Source organism: Capra hircus, chromosome 6 (assembly GCF_001704415.2).
Source record: "Capra hircus breed San Clemente chromosome 6, ASM170441v1, whole genome shotgun sequence".
In the NCBI taxonomy this organism is placed as follows: domain Eukaryota; kingdom Metazoa; phylum Chordata; class Mammalia; order Artiodactyla; family Bovidae; genus Capra; species Capra hircus.
This window is the reverse complement of record NC_030813.1, coordinates 102,470,188-102,490,289: the sequence shown is the minus strand read 5'-3', so window position 1 is coordinate 102,490,289 and position 20,102 is coordinate 102,470,188. Positions and strand designations below refer to the sequence as shown.

The 20,102-nt window shown below is 46.1% G+C and overlaps 1 protein-coding gene across 7 annotated transcripts in view; it reads right to left on the bottom strand.

The window, feature by feature from the left end:
* AFF1 (AF4/FMR2 family member 1) overlaps positions 1–20,102 on the bottom strand; it is a 200,044-nt gene that overhangs the window by 6,267 nt on the left and 173,675 nt on the right. For all 7 annotated transcript variants that reach the window (XM_018049701.1, XM_018049705.1, XM_018049702.1 and 4 more), the window contains 8 exons: positions 11,923–12,026; positions 11,058–11,295; positions 9,079–9,170; positions 8,853–8,913; positions 5,667–5,803; positions 4,995–5,066; positions 4,129–4,269; positions 1,492–1,715 (listed from right to left, as the gene is read on the bottom strand). In XM_018049701.1, the coding sequence (XP_017905190.1) occupies positions 1,492–1,715; positions 4,129–4,269; positions 4,995–5,066; positions 5,667–5,803; positions 8,853–8,913; positions 9,079–9,170; positions 11,058–11,295; positions 11,923–12,026 (1,069 nt within the window). The remainder of the gene's footprint in view (positions 1–1,491; positions 1,716–4,128; positions 4,270–4,994; positions 5,067–5,666; positions 5,804–8,852; positions 8,914–9,078; positions 9,171–11,057; positions 11,296–11,922; positions 12,027–20,102) is intronic.

Genomic DNA, 20,102 nt, shown 5'->3' with positions numbered 1-20,102 from the left:
AGGTCGGGAAGATCCCCTGGAGAACAAAAGGGCAACCCACTCCAGTATTCTTGCCTGGAAAACCCCATGGACAGAACAGCCAGGCAGAGACCCTAGTCCATGGGGTTGCAAGAGTCGGACATAATTTAGCTACTAAACCACCACCAGTGATACCAAAACTCCCAAAGAGGCACGGTGCAGAAGCCACTTCTAATTTAATTTTGCTAAGATCAAGTCACAGAAATCCATCTCAAGGAAGAACTGTCACAGAATGGAGAAAATGTGAGAAGAGTAAATAGCTACAACTTCCTCTTCTTGAAAACAGTGACAGATGGTGGGACTGTGTTGGGGCAGTCACTGTGGCAAACAGTATGGAGGTTCCTCAAAAAGCTAAAAACAGAATTGCCATATGATCTAGCAACTCCACACCCTTGAGCATATATCCGGACAAAACTCTAACTCAAAAAGATATATGCACCCAGATGGTCAGTTCATGATGATGCATGACAGAAATCAAACCAATATTGTAAAGCAATCATCAATCAATTAAAAATAAATATTTTTCGTAAAAAAAAAAAAAGATATATGCACCTAGACATTCACAGCTGCACTATTCACAAAAGCCAAAATATGGAAAGAAACTAAATGTCCTCCCACAGACGAGTGGATAAAGATGTGGTATATATTTACAACAGACTACTATGCAGCCATAAAAAAGAAGGAAATAATGCCATCTGCAGCAACACGGGGGATTATCATACCAAGTGAACTAAGTCAGCCCGAGAAAGACAAACAGCATCTGCTATAACTCGCACACGGAATCTAAACTCTGCCAGATGAACCTACCCATGAGACAGAAACAGACTCAGACATAGAGAGCAGGCTTACGGTTGCCAAGGGGGAGGCGAGGGGAGGGAGGGTGGAGTAGGAGTTTGCAGTTAGCAGACGCAAACCACGCGCGCAGGCATGGAGAAGGCAACGGCAGCCCACCCCAGTGTCCTTGCCTGGAGAATCCCAGGGACGGGGGAGCCAGGCGGGCTGCCGTCCGTGGGGTCGCACAGAGTCGGACACGACTGAGTGACTTCACTTTCATGCACTGGAGAAGGCAACGGCAGCCCACCCCAGTGTTCTTGCCTGGAGAATCCCAGGGACGGGGGAGCCTGGTGGGCTGCCGTCTGTGGGGTCGCACAGAGTCAGACACGACTGAAGCGACTTAGCAGCAGCAGCAGCAGCAGCAGACACATAGCACAGAATGGATAAACAACCAGGTCCTACTCTATAGCACAGGTAACTATATTCAACAACCTGTGACAAGCCATAATGGGAAAGAATAAAATAAAGAATATATATATGGGTAATTGGATCACTTTGCTCTACAGTAGAAATTAATGCAGCATTGTAAATCACCTATAATTTAAAACAACAAAAAGGCCAAAACACTGAAGGGAACACGCAATGTTATTCCCTGCCCAATCCCCATGGCCCGGTAACCACCACCACAGAACCATTTACCTTTGTTCTTCCTGGTGAGGACCTCAGCCTGTTCCCACAGGTCAAAGGCGGTAAGGACGTGGGAAGTAATGCTGACGTAGGAGGATGTCATGTTCTGGATGGTGACGGGGGTGCTGATGGTGGCGGGCAGCGCCCCGCTCCCCACGCTGCCAGCGCTTGACTGGGACCCTATGGAGCTGGCCGGAGAAGGGATCGGAGAGAGGGGGGACGGTGTGCCTGTGCTTCTGGGAAGCGGGAGAAAAGAGGACTGGTTAATCACCTGAACTCCTGCTTCTGGAACTGCAATCCCAGTCACCCGGTCTCTGTGTATCTGCCAAGATGCCAGTCACTTCTATGAAGTCAAAGAGGGGCCCTTCCCCTTCAGGGTGCTGGAAATTTATTTCCTAAAACACAGTGGCATAGGACCCTCCAAATGGAAAAAGGACTGGGGAAGGTGGCCTTCCCTGGACACAGAACTGGGTGGCCCGATCCGTATTCCCGGTGCATGCCTGGGCCCTCTGCATCTGCTACACCCATGGCCTGGAATCTCTTCTCTCCCCACCCTCTACTCCAGCTTCTCCTGGCAAGACAACACTTTCCCTGAGAAGATGGGTCTCATCTCTGATATATTCCTTCTTTCGTCCACTCAAGAAACATCCCTGAGCTCCTACTCTGCACCTGGCGCTCTCCCAGACCCTGGGGCACATCACAGCTTCCTTCCGGTCGCCTGACCTTGCCTCTCACATTTATCACGTCTCCTCCTATTCTTTTATTCCTTCCCCTGCCTCACAGGCACTGTGAAGACAGGGACCGTGTCTGACTCGTCTCTGCGTGTCTAGCACTTAGCACAGCGGGGGCTCTGGGTAAACACCTGCTGAACGTGTGACTGGCTGACCAGGGCACAGTCCCCGAGGAGACTGGGCCCCAGAGACTCACAGCACGCCCTTTGCTCTCCTAGGGACCATCCACCCATACCTGCAATTGCACCTTGACACGGATCAAATGAGAAAGCAGGTGCAGTCACTCAGACCTAAGGACTGAGGCATATGAACGGAGAGACGGCCAGCGGCCGTGACCTGGTGACGTGGTGACATCCGCCCTCGGGCTCTGTGGGTCCTCAGGGATCCTAAGTGTCCCCGGCAGAATGCACACTTGGAAGGACTAGAGTAGGAGCCCCCCGAAGGCAGCAATTCCTGTCTGCTTTGTTCACTGAGGCTTTCCTGCACCTACAACAAGGTCTGGTACAGGAAGATGCTCACAGTGTAGGAGTGATCTCAAATTATGTGACTGATACAGAGCAAGAAAGAGCGTATGATATCCCTTATACGTGGAGTCTAAAAAGAAACGATACAAATAAACTTACGTACAAAACAGAGACTCACAGACTCAGAGAACAAACGTATGGCGGCTGGGGGAAGGAGGGCGGGAAGGGATAGTTAGGGAGTCTGGGATGGATGTGCACACACTGCTATACTGAAAACGGACGACCAACAAGGGCCTGCTGCGCAGCACAGGGAACTCCGCTCACTGACGCGGCAGCCTGGATGCGAGGGGAGTCTGGGGGAGGATGGACGCATGTCTATGTATGGCTGAGTCCCTTTGCTGTCCACCTGAAACTACCACAACATTGTTAATCGGCTACACTCCAATATAAAATAAAACCTTAAAAAAAAACAAAGTGACTGACAACCTATTATTTAAGAAGACTACCTCAGAGGTGGGAGTCATCTTCAGAGGTAAGAAGTTCATTCTCAATCAGGACTGTCTTTTTTTAAGAGAAGCCATGTGGGAATCTCCTCTTTTGAACCTGCTGGAAATGGGGCAGGCTTCTAGGTGCTGCTCTTAAAATAGCAAAACCCATCAGAACTGGGAGCTTTTCAAGGAGGATGACCAAATTAAAAAAAAAAAAAAACTAGACAAGTACTAAAGGGCAGGAAATTCTATATCTTCATCTCAAAAACACCTGCACAAGGACTCTGCTTTTCGACAGTTCATGGAATAGACGAGCAGTTCACCAAGCGGGGGAAGGAATTTAGCTTGAATTGTTTTCTTTCTTCGTCTCTGTTCCAGATCCTGAAAAGGTGGCAGGCAACTGGTTCTGCAAACTTCTTGTTTAGTGAAATGCCAAGATGGCATGCTGTACATAACAGTGGTCCCCAGCCTTTTCAGCACCAGGGACCAGTTTTGAGGAAGACAATTTTTCCATGGACTTTGGGGGGGTGCGTGCGGGCAGGATGGTTTCAGGATGATCCAAGCATGTTATGTTTATTGTGCATTTTATTTCTACTACTATTACATCAGCTCCACCTCAGATCATTGGGCATTAGATCCCGAAGGTTGGGGACCCCTGGTCTAGAGGGATAAAGGACTTTATCTCTGGTTCCGCTGGCTTTGCCTGTTGCATCGTTGGGCATATCTAAACATCCTCAAAGGTCTGAGATATGGACCTTGTATTCTTTTACAATTATCTCTTTATGTTGCCCAGCCAGCAAATATCGTGATTTCCAATGACTCCTCAAAAAGGTAGAGGTGTGCAGGTGATTTCAATTGAAGGAGCAAAACTGCACATGGAAGTATTTTGACATGCTGAAGGCACACAAAAGGCACATAAAGAGAGCATTTAACGCTGGGAGTTATTTCAGTTAGGCTGGTCATTACCTTGCGATGCATGGAGAAGGTGCCTGAGCAACCTTGGAAGAAGTCTTGAAGAAGTGTTCGTTAAGCGTGCGGGAATACTTTATTGCCATATCTTTTTTACAACGAAACATCGCCATGTTCAAAATGGACTGGCAACGCATGCTGTGAACAAAAAGGTAAGTGGAAATGAAGCACTGCCTTGGAGACACGAGTATCACCACCATGAGAGCGAGCCACCAAACCTTTTCCACCACTGGATTTTCCTCAATTAACAAGAGGAAGAACATCAAGAACCTCCCTGTACTAGCGTCAGAAGTAAACACAGGTGAAACAGCACCAATATATCTGTTGTGCTTCAGTCACTAAGCTGTGTGTCCATCTCTTTGCAACCCCCCAGACTGCAGCCCACCAGGCTTCCCTGTCCTTCACTATCTCCCAGAGTTTGCTCAAACTCATGTCCACTGAGTCGGTGATGCCATCCAACCATCTCATCCTCTGTTGCCCCCTTCTCCTCCTGCCCTCAATCTTTCCCAGCGTCAGTCTTTTCCAATGAGTTGGTTCTTTTCCAATGAATGGGCTTCCTTCAGAGCTCAGATGGTAAAGAATCTGCCTGCATTCTAATGGTCAAACACAGATACACAAGGATATAATTTAAGTCACAAGACCAAAGAATCTGAGTCGTCAGTAAAGTGGCAGTAGATGACATCTCATAATAATTAATCACCAGTGAGATTAACCCCTTGACACACAAACTCCCACTTTCTGGTACTGATTCACCTTTCATCATTATTTTCATTTTAAGAAAACAAGCTATCAAACTCTCTTGGTAACACCAAGAGATGAAAAAGCAAATGTAATACTTTCTAGACAAAGGGAAAAATACACACCATAAAACAGCAAATATCTTCTCCTGTGTTGGCGTTGTGGCATCCGAGAAGGATTTTAATGACAATATGAACCTATAGGAAAATATACATGTACATCAAGTCAAAACAGGCAGTCAGAAAACTCCAGGCACAAAGATACCTTATTATGTTTGTCTTGGCTTCATATTAATTTTTCCTAAAGATGTGACCACAAGACAGCAGCAGAGAAGACAAACAAGGCTTTAGTGCGACAATTCAAGCCATCCAGCAGACGAGGCGAGAACACGCCTGCTCTCTCACCTACCCACCTGCTTGAAACCAAGCAGACCTGTGTTCTTACTGAGTCCCCTGCTAAAACGCAGGTGATAAAGATGAGAGAGCCGCAGCGGAAATGAGAGGGCATCTGATAAGAAAGTCAAGCTGGAAAAAACCAACCCCTTCCCTAGAGGGACTGGCATTTCACCGTTCACTTGGCCAGACCGAGTTATTCTGGTTTAGCACTTCATCTGGGACACAATTTCAGTTTATGACCAAAAAAAAACAAAAACAGAAAAGCAACCAACTTCCTGGATCAGTGACTTCTTAGAGGCTCCCCTTTGTTAAGTTGTCCTCACACCAAAGTTCACATGGATTAAAGCCGTAAAGGTGAGGACAGGAAGTGCTAAGAGGAAGACAACACGGGCAGGCACTCACTTAATGAGGTCCACGGTCTCCGAGTAGATGGAGTACGCCGACTTGGATGCGGGGCTCTCCGACTCCAGGGCGACGCCGCACTCGATAAAGGACAAGGCAGCCTCCAGGTATTTAAAGGCCTTCCCTACCTTGTCCGTCTGTGGGCGAAGAACACAGTCCTTGTCAAGCCTAATATGGACTTTGCTCAGCTTCTCACACATATTCTTTACAGAAACCAGCCCCTACCGTCTGAGCTGAACTACGGCTGGAGAGAAGTCAGGGACAGACTAACTCAACCATGATAACCAAAGCCCGTCTGCTCTGACTTACTGAGAACTTTCTTCCAGCAAAAATTCAGTAGGGAAGAGAAGACAATCGTAATAAGATTCACTTCTCAAAATCTACCCAAGTACACACTCAAGCTACGGCACCAAGTACATGGTCCCCTCGTTACTAGCGTGCAGTTACCCATTATATGAGGGTTATTCTATACATCTAGAATGATGCCTTCATGGTTTCTTTGTATGTGCGGAACTTTATCTCGCAACAAGTAAAAAAATGTTATGGTTTACAAGCATCTCAGGTATCATGTCAAACAATAATCTTTTGATGTATTTTACAGCCCAACAGATCCCCTCTTTGGAAGCCTGGGTTAAGGGCACAAGGCAGTCCTCTGGGTCAACAAGGATAACGTTTCAGAGTCCCTCAACGGGAATGCAGATGTATGGATGCAACCAGATACTGGCGGTCACTTAAGCCTGAATACACATTTTGTCACTTAACACTCTTCTCACTTGGTGGAACTCAGCCAACTCGACAGAGACTGGGGCGAGAGCCTCCACTTTCCTCTCCACACGCATAAGCGGCACACGAGGTAAGAGCAACTGGTCACCACGACATGGGCAAGGCTGTAGCGTCTGCTAACGCCTCTAACGCGGTATGTTCAAAGAGAAAGACTGAAAACCATAAAGACGCACGTGGAGCGTAAGGAGATGGTGACGAACCGGCAAAGAAACATGGTCTGGCAAAGAAAGATAGCTGCTACCTTTCATTTTAAAAAATAACTTCATTTTAAGACATTTCTTCTAGAGAACCCAGGCTCAGAAAATCAGTGACAGAAAGAATAAAAATCCAATCAGCATGCCCCAAATAATCAATAGTAAAGGGCCTTATTGGTTTGCTTCACTGGTGGGAATTTAACTCTTCCAATTTACTTATCCAATACCATCTCTTTCATGGAATTTTCAAAATTTATATTGGCCTCAGGGTAGAAACAAAAATAACCATACTAAGGCAATTTGCCAATCCCCACTTCTTTGAGAATTCTGTAAGGTTACTAGTGAGAATATTCCTGTGATAACCCTATGGGCCTCCTGGGACAGTGTTAAAGGTGATACATGCTGCGCTCATGTGCTTAGTCGTGTCAGACTCTTTACAACCCCACGGACTGTAGCCTGCCAGGCTCTTCCGTCCCTGGGATTTTCCAGGCAAGAATACTGGAGTGGGTTGCCAAGTTCTAATTTCCTTAGCCAACAATAAGTAAAAGAAGAATAGAGATGAAATACACTCCTCTATACTCAGTTATCAGAGAAGGCAATGGCACCCCACTCCAGTACTTTTGCCTGAAAAATCCCATGGACAGAGGACCCTGGCAGGCTGCAGTCCATGGGGTCGCTAAGAGTCGGACATGACTGAGTGACTTCACTTTCACGTTATGCACTTAACTATTTGCTGTGAAAGACTGACATGTTTAAGACATCGTGTGATTAAAGGAAAACATAACAGAGAGGCCGGTCACTCAGGTTTCCATCCAAACCAGCATTATTTTGTGAGTAGAATGAGTTAATATTGTTTATTAAAATGGATGCAATAGCCATAGGAAAAGAGAAAGAAGATGTGCATATGTACAGATGAAACACGACACACACAAAAGTTCGCTGGAGTAGGAATCTTGTTTGAATAATGAGGGACTCAGTGCTGAAAGTGCCCAATGTCAAGATAAGCTGTCGATGAGTGGCAGACAGGGTACCTAATATTTATTCTATTTCGAAAACCCAAAGATTCGTACAGTTCTCACAACAGCCTCGGAGAAGTAAAAGGAAGAGGCTGAGGACACGGTGTTGTCTGGTGCAGCTTGAGGCATCTCAGTCTGACTCAGGCCATCCCGGTACAGAGTCACTTTGCAGATAGTGCCTAACTTTGCCTGTGACCCTCTCACAGCAGCCAATGTGGGAAGGAGCCTACCCTGATGAACAGGGACCTGATAAAAGGGACTTGGCCCAGCCCTCCCAAGCCTGAGAACAGGTGCCAGTCCACAGACGGGGGATGCAGAACACCGAGCAAGCGGGGTGGGTGTGGATTCTACGGCCACCACGGATGGATCCCATTCAATCCCCGTGGACCACCGGAGTTTGTGGTTATGTCTGCACATGGCAGAATCAAAGCAACTGACGCTGTTGTGGTACAAAGTTCAACATATGCTCTCTGCAGGGGTTTGGGTGTGGGGAATACACCAAGTAAATAAAACCCCATAGTCTTAGATGTTTAACTATGACAAAGGGCAAGCCTTATCTGACTATACTGCAGTGGAGAATTAAAGCATATTTAATTATGTATGTAACTAACAAAAACTGCCACCTTCCAGAAGGTCCAAGAGCCACCAGGGAAAGAGTTCCTTGCTTGTTTACCAACAGAACCATCGTCAGCCTCACTGTAAAATTTCCTCTGATGGCATTGGTCCACTGTTCACTGTTAGTCTCTCTGGGGTTTTAAAATAATTTTGGAGTGCAAACAGGCTATCTTACTTTTTGAAATGTTTTGGGGTGAACAAAAACTGACCAGCTTTCAAAAAGCAAGAGTTGTTTTTCACATCCAAAGAATGGATTCAGTGGGACAAAAGGAAGCACTTGTGTGTATTACATGAAACACTTTCAGGTAGATCAACTTTCACTCATGCAGACATAAAACACACACTGGTACTCTATCTGCCCACGATCACACCGAATCAATGAAGCCACAGTCGTGTTACTCCACTAGGACCCCTCAGCCTTCACTGATTCTGACCCTGCTGACGCTCTTACGCCCCACGCTGCCCTGCCTTCCCCCTCCAGCCCCCTCCCCGGTTAGCGAGGTGCAATACGGCAGAATGAGATGGCAAGTAGTTTATCAGAAAACATTCCACCCAAGGGAGAAAGAGCCAAGACGGACCACTAATTCTGCTTTGTCCTTCAACCTTTTGGCTTCCTTCAGGTGAAAATCGGCTTGTTGTCTGAAAGAGAGAAAAAGACCAGGAGTGGGTCACAGGAAGCTACAGGCACTGGACTGGAGTGAAAGGACTAGAAAGGACGGGGGGCCGGGCGGTGTGAAGGGGAGGCAGGAGGGCAGGAGGGCAGGAGGTGGGTGAAGATGCAGGGAGCAGCACCCAAGGTCTTACTTGTCAAACTTCACGTGAGGCTTCCCTGGTTTGGAGTTACCATTTGGCAAAGAAGGCACTGGAAAACGGTTTGCAGTATCTCCAGAAGATCCCTTGAAAAAAATCATCACATTGATCACCCTCTCACATTTAAGATCACTGACATAAACCTATTCGGTTGGTGCAAACTTAACTGTGGCTTTGGACCGTGAATTTTAAATCATTATAACTAGGCTCAAACACGTCTTTATTAATCAAAATGGGAACTACTACAATCAACACATTTTTGCCCCTGAGAAATAAGTTTATTTATTCACATAGTGTAAAAGTCCGTGCTGTGGGATTCAACAAACTCTTGGAAAGCATTTTCCGACTCCTGCTGGTTGTGGAAGCATTTTCCGTGCAAAAAGTTGTTGACGTGCTTGAAGAAATGGTAGTCGACTGGCAAAAAGGTCAGGTGAACGTGGCAAAACTTCGTAGCTCAATTCGTTCAACTTTCGAAGTGTTGGTTGTGTTGACGTACAGTTGGGTGTTGGTGTGGAGAACTGGGCCCTTTCTGTTGACCAATGCCGGCTGCAGGCGTTGCAGTTTTTGGTGCATCTCATCAATTCGCTAAGCACACTTCTCAGATGTAACGGTTTCACTGGGATTCAGAAAGCTGTAGTGGACCAGAAGGGCAGGAGACCACCAAAGTGACTGTGACTTCTTCCTGGTGCAAGTTTGGCTTTGGGAAGTGCATTAGAGCTTCTTCTTGGTCCAACCACTGACATCGCCAGTTGTCACATACAATCCACTTTTTGTCATACATCACAATCTTATCAAGAAATGGTTCACTTTTGTTTTACAGGATGACACTTCAAAACAATGATTTTTTTGATTTCTGATCAACTCATGAGGCACCCGCTTACCAAGCTTTTTCACCTTTCCAGTTTGCTTCAAATGCCAAATGACCGTAGAATAGTCGATGCTGAGTTCTTCAGCAGCTTCTCGTATAGCTGTAAGCGGACCAGCTTCAATGACTGCTCTCAATTGGTTGTTGTCAACTTCTGATGGCCGGCCATTGTGCTCCTTATCTTCAAGGTTCTTGTCTCCTTTGCAAAACTTTTGGAACCACCACTGCATTGTACCTTCATTAGCAGTTCTTGGGTCAAATGAGTTGTTGATGTTACAAGTTGTCTCCACTACTTTACCACTCATTTTCAACTCAAATAAGAAAATCGCTCGGATTTGCTTTTTGTCTAACATCATTTCCATAGTCTAAAACAAATATAAACAGCAAGTAATAAGCCATTGGCAAAAAACATAAAGTGAGAAATATGCATTAAAATAATGTATAACGTGATCACATTTAAGAATATATTTCAATACCAAATGGCAAATTTCAACAACACAAAACCACAATTACTTTTGCACCAACCTAATACTATTTCTCTAAATTAGCCCAAAAGGAGCTCAAAAGAGAAGAACTCAAACACTGCACACTCTGGCTTAGTCAAGCATTTTCTCAGCTAGATTCAACTGAAACTGTAGATTTTGATTGTATCGGGGACACAGAAAAGCCACAAGACAAGAATGTTCAAGGGAACAGATTATCAACAAACAGAATTTAACACTTAACTCTTAGGCAACACACACACTCTCTCTCTCTCTCTCTCTCACCCATTCCAGGTTAACAGGAAGAAAGGAGTTTGTATTTGAGAAAGTAAATTTTTCCCATTATCACTAATAATGGAAGTATTTTACTGCAAAACATTGGATAGAAAATTAACCCAAGCATCTATTCTGTATTTTCACATCTGAACCATTTTAAGAATAAACTGCCAACTAAATTTTCATGTAACAGGAACTGTTTCTTACTCTCCCTCTGGAAAGTGGAGATTTAAGCACAAATTATTCATTCTGGCTTTTAAAAGTGATGAAATAGCTCTGAACTACCATCAGTTAAGACCTATTTGAGCATTTAAAGATACATTTAAAGACACAACTGTGTCCCTCCTTACTTTGTGCTCTGTGGAGCTTCCAAAGACCTTCCCCTCTGCTTTTCTGTGTTTGGAGGTGGAAGGGTCTCTGTGGCTGCCCTTGGTACTACTGGCACTTTTGGGGGGGTCCTGGCCACCGGGGTCTTCCTGCCGTGGCCTTTTCTGTGCAGGTTTGGCTGGCTTCTGGGAGGACGAGGACGACACGAGTGAAGGGGGAAGCATTTCCTTCTTTGAGGGCTCAGAGGAGGGCCTGGACATTCTGGAATGAAACACAAGGCAAAACTAAGTCAAGGCAGAACACGAACCACACAGCTTCGTTGTTTGGCTTACAAGGACAAAGTAGCTGTTGACATGAAAGATTAGGATATCACAGAGCATGAAATCCATTTTTGTGGAAAGGCCAAATTTCAGAGCCTTTTTTTGTTTTCTTAAACCTTTGAAAAATTGAGTCCTACCTATGAGTAGTAAATGAGGTTGATAAATGTGGTTGCGTAACTTGTCACGAAGCTTGCAGAGTCCGCCAGTGGTCTTAACCTTTTACCCTAACAACTCTGTCGGCAGCAGCTCCGCACAACCGGTACCCCTTCACATCGGACCCCCTCCCCTTCCTCTCTCAAATCTCTGTTGGTTTACATGGTGACATGACTCACTCACTCTTGCCAAGGCTTTTCATGCTTTTGATAAATCTAAGTTTGCTGCCAAACCAACTGTTCCCTCCTCTAAGGTCCTCGTGGAGGAAAACAAAACAAATTTAGCGTATTGTCAAAATGAACCCCAAAGAGTTGACTATTCTCTCATTCTACTGCAGAAGGAAAATGTTTGTCAGGGCACGTGATCCAGGAAGCTGTGATCGCCTTTGCAGACTGTTCCCGGCCTCTATACTCACTTTGATTTGGAAGATTCCTTGTGGGAAGAGGAAGACGACGACTGTGACTTGACTTCCTTCTCCAGCCTGACTTTCTTGCTATCGTGGTCTTTTTCTGCTTCACCCTATTATTGTATAACATTAAACTGTTACGAACACAACTGTACAGACAAAATAGAGGGAAAAAATACACAGCAAAGGCAATGAGAACAATGAGACTTGCGGGAACATCTACACGCACATGGCAACCTTTAAGTATCGACACTGTGTTCGGGGAGAGGGTGGGCGGCAGGCCATATAGATTTGATGTGATTTATCCTGAGACAGATTTGTGCAGCAGGAAGGACTATTCCTCAAACCCAGGAAAAGAAGGATATCCAAAAAGGAAAGAACCAGGTTTTTCTCTTCCCAGGAAGCAAAACAGTTTTATTATTCCATGACAACATGTACATCCAATTTATAGAGGGTCCTTCCCACAGGCCTAAGCTCACATGGCGGCCTGTGGGGAAGAGTCACTAGCTTCTAACAAGGACAAGGAAGTGATCAGTGGGAGTCCTTCAATCAGCTCAGGTGCCATCAGAACTAAACTCCTCCGACAGCTCACCAGGAAAGAAATCTGGGACACCATCAGCCAATCTAGGCCAGTCCCTAAAAAACTGAAATCCTCTCTTAGAGCCTTAAAGGGAAAAACATTTTTCACGTGATCCGATTGTGGGAGGCCCTGGTTTTCACCACAGTCTCTCCCTTGTTCTCTGAATGTCTCCAAGAAAAATGAATAAATTAAGATGTGTGGGCTCAAGTTCTGCTAATAAGCAGCCTGGCCTTGCTCAAAAGTAGGGAAAAGACAGAGACATACCCTACCCTACCCCCTCCGACCCCTGCATTCCCCAAACACAGGTGCTCGGGAGTGCGTCTCAATCCAGCCCTTCGCAAACTCTGCCGAAAACATTTATCTCTTGTTTCAAAAGATAAGGTGGCTTATAAGGATATTTGGTTTTCATCTCTTGGTGTGTGCACAGAAGAGGGGAAAATATGGGTGGAGAAAGAAACTCTGAGCCAAGGCTGGTCCCCCTGGAGACAATCCTGCACTGTCTCACACTCCGTCCCACAGCCAGACAGGCAAGTCCAGAGCGACAAGTGAAGTCAGGGACTTTGTACAAACACGGAGAATGTAATCATTTTTCTACTGATGAAATGCTGAAGTGCCAATATTTTAGATACACTGGATTAAACTACTTACATTGCTTTCACTGTTTTTTCTTTTAATATTTTTTAACGTGGCTACTAGAGAATGTAAAATTATGAAAATGTAAAATTAGGTCGCATGGTATTGCTACTGTTCTTTACACTTTTCTAGAGGTGACGTGCAAAATGGACCTTAAACTTCCAATGAGCTGAGGCAAATGAAGAACTATTCAATGTACAGGTTAAGTAAAAGAAAAACAAATCAGTTGCTAGTGATGAAAGACTGGGGGAATAAACAGATCTTGAAGGACCTAGCAAGGAGTGAACATATAATGCAAATAAGCACATCCCACGGGCACAACTGAATCACAGCAAGTGATGTCACATGGCTGTTTGTTTCTCGTGTGGCAGCAGCACAAGCCCGGGGCACAGGTCAGGAGAGATGAGAGGGGAGCCCTGGCAGTGGCCAGGGGGGGCCTGCTGAGGCTCAGCATGTAATTCACCCTCCATTCAACAACTCACAATGGGAACACTTTAGAGGTACTCGATGTTGGCAGAGAAAAACAGAATAAACCGGAAATGACTGGTTAAAACAGAACTCTACTCCTAGTGGGTACCCTCATCACTACAACCTCTGTGCCCAGGAGGCTCTGCTACCAACAGCCCCGGTGAATTTCTCTTGAGTTTTAGATTAAAGGCCACACAGCTGGCGTAGCAAACACTGCAAGAGGTGGGAAATTTATCTTTGGGAAAAGTCACAGAATGTGCTAAAATACCCAGACAGATAATTAACTTGCACACGAAGTTAATTACTACTACACTGTGGCTCAGCTGGTAAAGAATCCGCCTGCAGTGCGGGAGACCTGGGTTCGATCCCTGCATTGGGAAGATCCCCTGGAGAAGGGAAAGGCTACCCACAGGCTACCCACTTCAGTATTCTGGCCTGGAGAATTCCATGGACTGTATAGTCCATGGGATCGCAGAGAGTTGTACATGACTGAGCGACTTTCACTTCACTTTTTTTATAGGGTTGTTTTGTTGTTTTCCCAGCCACGGTGCATGGCATGTAGCTTCTTAGTTTCCTGGCCGAGGATTGAACCCTCATCCCCTACAGTGGAAGAGCAGAGCACCAATCATAGCTTTTTAAAAAAAAAATTTGTTTTTTTGGCTGTGCCAGGACTTCATTGCCACGTAGGCTTTCTTTAGCTGTGGCAAGCAGGGGGGCCACTCTTCATTGCAGAGCACAGGACCCAGGGCACTTGGGCTTTAGAAGTTTCAGCTCATGGGCCCTGGAGCTTGGGCTCAGCAGCTGTGGTGCACGAGCTTACTGGCCCAGCAGGAATATGGAATCTTCCTGGACCAGCAATTAAACCCATGTTCCCCGCACTTGCAGGTGGATTCTCAGCCCACTGCACTACAAGGGAAGTCCTCATACTGTTTTAAATAGAAGGCATCTCCAGGCAGTTAACAACACAAAGGATAAGTCCTGAAGATAAAGTTAAGTATAAATGGCCCACGAGGTTACTTTCTAAAGAAAACAGCAAACTCCAGAGGCAGAAGAAGAGTTAATTTTTGTTTGTATACCTTCATGCTGCTTGGGACGTGCTAGTTACGACTAGAAACCAAAGTGGCAGGCCTTACAAACCACACATGAAAATATGATTCCTAGTGAGTCAATCCTCACAAACTGGTTTAACTCTGGCTTGTGCCAACTGGTGAGTCAAGAGAACAGCCCAGAACCAAGGATCAACTTTGACACTAGCTTTAACAACTGTGCTGGCACTTACTGGAATAATATGCTTTATACTGACATGCAACAACTTAGAAGCCGGGCTAGTAGAAAGTGTTAGGTGCTCAGTCGTGTCCAACTCTTTGTGACCCCATGGACCGTAGCCCGCTAGGTTCCTCTGTCCATGGGATTCTCCAGGTACGAATACTGCAGTGGGTGGCCATTCCCTCCTCCAGGGGACCTTCCCGACCCAGGGATTGAACACAGCTCTGCTGCATTGCAGGCAGATTCTTTACCATCTGAACTACCAGGGAAGCCATAGAGCCATTACACCAATTAAGCAAAATTCCCTTCTGCTGACTGTGTCTGCTTTGATGGAGTGCACTCCTATGAGCCTGGGGTTGGTATTTTCGCACTTGGAACCCTCTCATCCTCTGCAGGAACAGTCCCAGAGGCATCCCTGGAGCAGGCACTCTGTGAACTTTCTCCATTGGCATGGGAGCCAGCCTATACTACCTCTCGAAGTGAATCTAGGATTAGGCAGAGGGCCGTTGGAGAGGGAGTTGTCTCATCCGGGGGCATAAGGGAACGCAGACTTGATCCAAGACTGGAAAACAGAAGGTGAGGAGTTCCTAAGATGTTTCTGGGTCAAGAGACCATCTGAAAGAGAGGTAAGCATGATGCTTTTTTTAGGAGGAAAAAAAGAGTCTCCTCTGCCCAGGGGCTTATCCACAGATCGAGTCTCAGGTCTGGGTCTTGGAGGCTCCCTGTTTTCAGAAAAACAGTGTCTCTGTGGTGCCCACATCTCCACCAGGAGGAGGCTCCTCTTGATTGACTTGTTGACTTTTCTTAACCTGTTGGCTCAGGAAGCTTCATATTACCTGCCAAAGGCTGCTTCACCTGTGGAGTGGAGCCAAAGGGCGAGAATGATGACCATAAAAGGAAGCGCTGGGGCTGTGCTCTGCTGAGCCGGTTTCTGGAGAGGAGGCCTCCAGGGCACTCAACTCACCAGCCAGGTACTGCAAGTAAAAGGGGAGTTTGCTGTCGCTAAGTTGTGTCCAACTGTCCATGGGATCTCCCAGGCAAGAATACTAGAGTGGGTTGCCATTTCCTCCTCCAGGGGATCTTCCCAACCCAAGAATGGAACTCGCATCTCCCACTTTGCAGGTGGATTCTTTACTGCCAAGCCATCAGGGGGAAGCCCGCAAGCCTTTCTGGATCCCATCTGCGAAAGGCGGCGGCTGAACGAGAGACGTCCAGTCCTAAACTCCATCACCCTCTCCCGTGGGGAAGCAAATCGACTTGGTAGCACGTGGAGCAGAGCAAAAGTGGAGAAGCAGCCTTTGGGGAAGTTCAGGTACTTGGCCAAGATCTGCCTCTGCCGGAAACTCAGTGAGACAACAAGGCAGACAAATCCAAGCTGACCCCAAGAATGAGGGTGGAGACTGACTGAGAAGGCGGGTTCTAGTCACTGGGCTAAGCACCACGGAAGAGCAAAATGTATCCACTCTCCCCCTTCTTTCTCATCAGGGAAACACAGGCATTAGACTGGCCCTAAAACAGCTCTCCATGTGACGTTTTTAGGGTAACTAACAGGCATGAAGAAATTAGATGTAAGTGGTTTTAGGAAATTATAGGGATGACTTCAAACCCTTGATTTTGAAGGATAATAACCGGGAATGTCTATCTGGAGAAACAACCCAAGAGAAAACAGGCAGATCTTGGATAGAAGGGAAGGTCTGAACCAACCATCAAGCAATAAAAATGCACATTTTACCATCAGATCCCATAATTTCCCTCCCCCTTCTTCAAAACACATATAAACCATGCACTGCAATGTGCTTCTGAAAGTGTCCATGCTTCTCGGTCAGTAAAGCAATTATTTAGAAAAAGGGAAAGCCCTGAACGAATGTAACCTCCCTGTTCTGGTATTTGTCTAAACAACTGCTGAGACTGTCTAGAGTTTTACCTGGAAGACTTCTGTAAGGTGACTGAATTAAATAAGATTATCTATGAGAGGTAATGAAGGGCAGAGTCACACTTGCAACTGAACAACAACATCTAGAAAAGTGCCTGGAGCAAAGCTTAGCTCTCTGAATGTTCGGTGTGCTTTTAGAATCCTTTCCTTTGTACCGCCTTGATTATATACCGTGTTGTGCCTCTAAACTTCAACTGCTCTTCCAAGTCTGGAAAACAGGAAGCTTAAAAATTACATAAAAGAAAATATAAGTTCTAGTTTAAATTCTAAACTGTAATCAAGTGGAAGAAATTCTGTAGTTTATGTAAGGAGGACCATGTAAGTTCATGCCCATTTACCCTCATGATTTTCTCTACTTTTTCTCATGAACTGTCCCCGAGCCACTCCTTTACAAAGTAAAGAAGAAAAAAATACAGGTACACCTCTATAGGCACCACATTCAATGGGTTCATCACAGCTGTTAACCACCATTAACTCTTTACAATCATCTTCTCACACTTTTGAGTCTAAAGTGGCTTCAAGGATCTATTGCGGCCGTGTCCCACTCTTTGCATCTCTTGCATTGCAGGCAGATTCTTTTCTGGTGAGCCACTGGGAAAGCCCCCTCATGAATCTGTTAACACTCTGAAAATACCTGTTAAATTTCGCGGCAAGAAAGGGATGGGAAGGAGCAGGTACATTATTCAATTTCTCTCACTACTTCTTCATGGAGCTTTTTCTAGTGTTCACACTCGATATGAAGAAGATGAAAGTGAAAAGTGAAAATGAAGTCGCTCAGTCGTGTCCGACTCTTTGCGACCCCATGGACAGTAGCCTACCAGGTTTCTAAGTCCATGGGATTTTCCAGGCAAGAGTACTGGAGTGGGTTTCCATTTCCTCCTCCAGGGGATCTTCCTGACCCAGGGATCGAACCCGGGTCTCCCACATTGTGGGCAGATGCTTTACCCTCTGAGACACGAGGGAAGCCCTGAAGAACATGAACACTATCCAAATATGGAGGAACGCACCCAAGCTTAAAAAGAGACCTGGGTGGGACTTCCCTGGTGGTCCACTGGTCTGCGCTTCCAATGCAGAGGGCCTGGGTTCAATCCCTAGTCAGGGAATGAGACCCCACATGCTGAAATTAAAGATTCCACACACTGAAACTAACACCTAGTGCAGCCAAATAAATTTAAAGAGAGAGAGAGACCTGGGCTGCCCACGGAGCAGCCCCACTCATAAAGCAGAGTCAGGGTCTTGGCAAGAAAGTGGGGGAGCCTGGCCCTCACAGAGAACCTGAGGGTGCGGTGTTCAATCTTAACACCTGCTGGAATCCAGCAGGAAGCAAAACCAATGACACATGGTTCTCTGATCAGGAAGTAACTACACAGTTGGCTGCTGTTTATATTTGTCTAAAGGCTCCTAAGCAATGTTTCTAACTAGTGACATACTTCAGACCAGGAATTCCTAGATCGATGATGTCTAAAAGTACCACTCTGGAGAGATTTCTCAGTCCAAACCACTAGCTCTGTACAATCCTGCCCTGGTAACAAAGCTTCTGCTCCAGAGCCTTAGGCATTAGAGAATCTGAGGAGTTATCTGCCTACAGTGCAGGAGACCCAGGTTCGATTCCCGGGTTGGGAAGATGCCCTGGAGAAGGAAATGGCAACCCACTCCAGTACTGTTGCCTAGAGAATCCCATGGATGGAGGAGCCTGGCAGGCTACAGTCCACGGGGTCACAAGAGTCGGACACGACTTGGTGACTAAACCAGCACCACCAATCTGAGGAGTTAGGAGACACGAGGGGAGTGGGAGGGAGGTTTAAGAGGAAGGGGCCATATGTATATTTTGGCTGAAACCAACCCAACATTGTAAAGCTTATCCTCTAATTTAAAATAAATTTTAAAAATGGGGCAGGGGGAGGGGAGAATAGTAAGTAAAACAAAAGAGAAAAAAGAAAACCACCAATGGGGAGCGTGCAGGGTGATGCTCATCCCTCCACCAGTACCCAGGGCTTTCCCCAAGCAGACGGGGACGTGCAGCCAGGGTTTGGAATGACCGGTTCAGACCCTGATCCTGTCACTCCCACAGCAAACAGGCAGGCTGTTTCCAAGGCCAGACCGCTCAGCTGTGTGCCAGAGGTTTAAAGCAAGCATGTACTTGCCTAAGATGAGAGGGTCATTACTTTTCCATCCTTTGAACAGGAAGATGAATGAGCTGCCCTAGCAGAGCTCAGCCAAGGGCTGTGATAGCTGGCTTCCTTTGGTGGAGCTACAGACAGCTTCTAGACTTGTACTGGAGGGTGGACTGAGCTGACAACCATCCAGGGAGACTCCAGTTCCCACCTGGTTAGTAAGCTCTTTAGAAGCTAATACTTCTCCCCACTCGAGTTGACACAGAAGGTCAGCCGTGGAGACTAGATAATATTGGAGCTGGCCAAAAAGTTCGTTTGGGTTTTTCCAAAAGCTGTAATGGAAAAAAACTGAATGACCTTCTTGGCCAACCCAAGGTTATGGTAGCTGGGAGACAGGTGATAAAAGACTTCCCAAGAGGAGGTAAAAAGAGTGTATTTTTGAGGCTTTCTCGGGCATGTTAGGTGTAGGCACTATTTCCCTAGCCTGGTCCATCACAATTTTCTCCATAAAGTTTCACACCTCTTACATACACACATTGTTTCAGAAGTTATCAGGGGACTTCCCTGGTGGACCAGTGGTTAAGAATTTGCCTTCTGATGCAGGAGATATGGGCTGGATCCCTGGTCAAGGAACCAAGATAAGATTCCACATGCCTTGGAGCAACTAAGCTACAACCATAAAGAAACCCCGTCTCTGCAGCAGCAAAGACCCAGCACAGCCAAAAAGAAGGGGCAAAAAAAAAAAAAGTTATTAGGCATGTGAAAATGTCTGCTTCTAGCTGAAACAGCACTGCCAGTTGGCACACTTGATCCCATCCCCACTGGGCTCACCCGCTGCAGTTATGGTAGTAATACACACCCTCATGGCTCATTGGACAAGGTGCTGGAGAAACCACCCCCTTTACTATTTGGTAAACTCATGTTATATTTTTAACCTCGTGGAGTAATCAGTCAAATCAGACAGGACAGCAGGCTTCATGATCTTTCTGTCCTTGTTATTCTTAGCTCAACTTCCGTAACTGAGAAGTTTTTTCTGTATCTGCAGGAGTGTTAAACTTTTTATTCCTTCTCGGCAGGAAAGAGTTGGCCCTTCTTGTGTCCTTCATTCTGAATGTTGGATAGGTTGGTTTGGGAATGTCACTGGAGCAGGTGGGAACTCACTAATCTCTCATCACCCAGAAGCAGTGAAAAAATA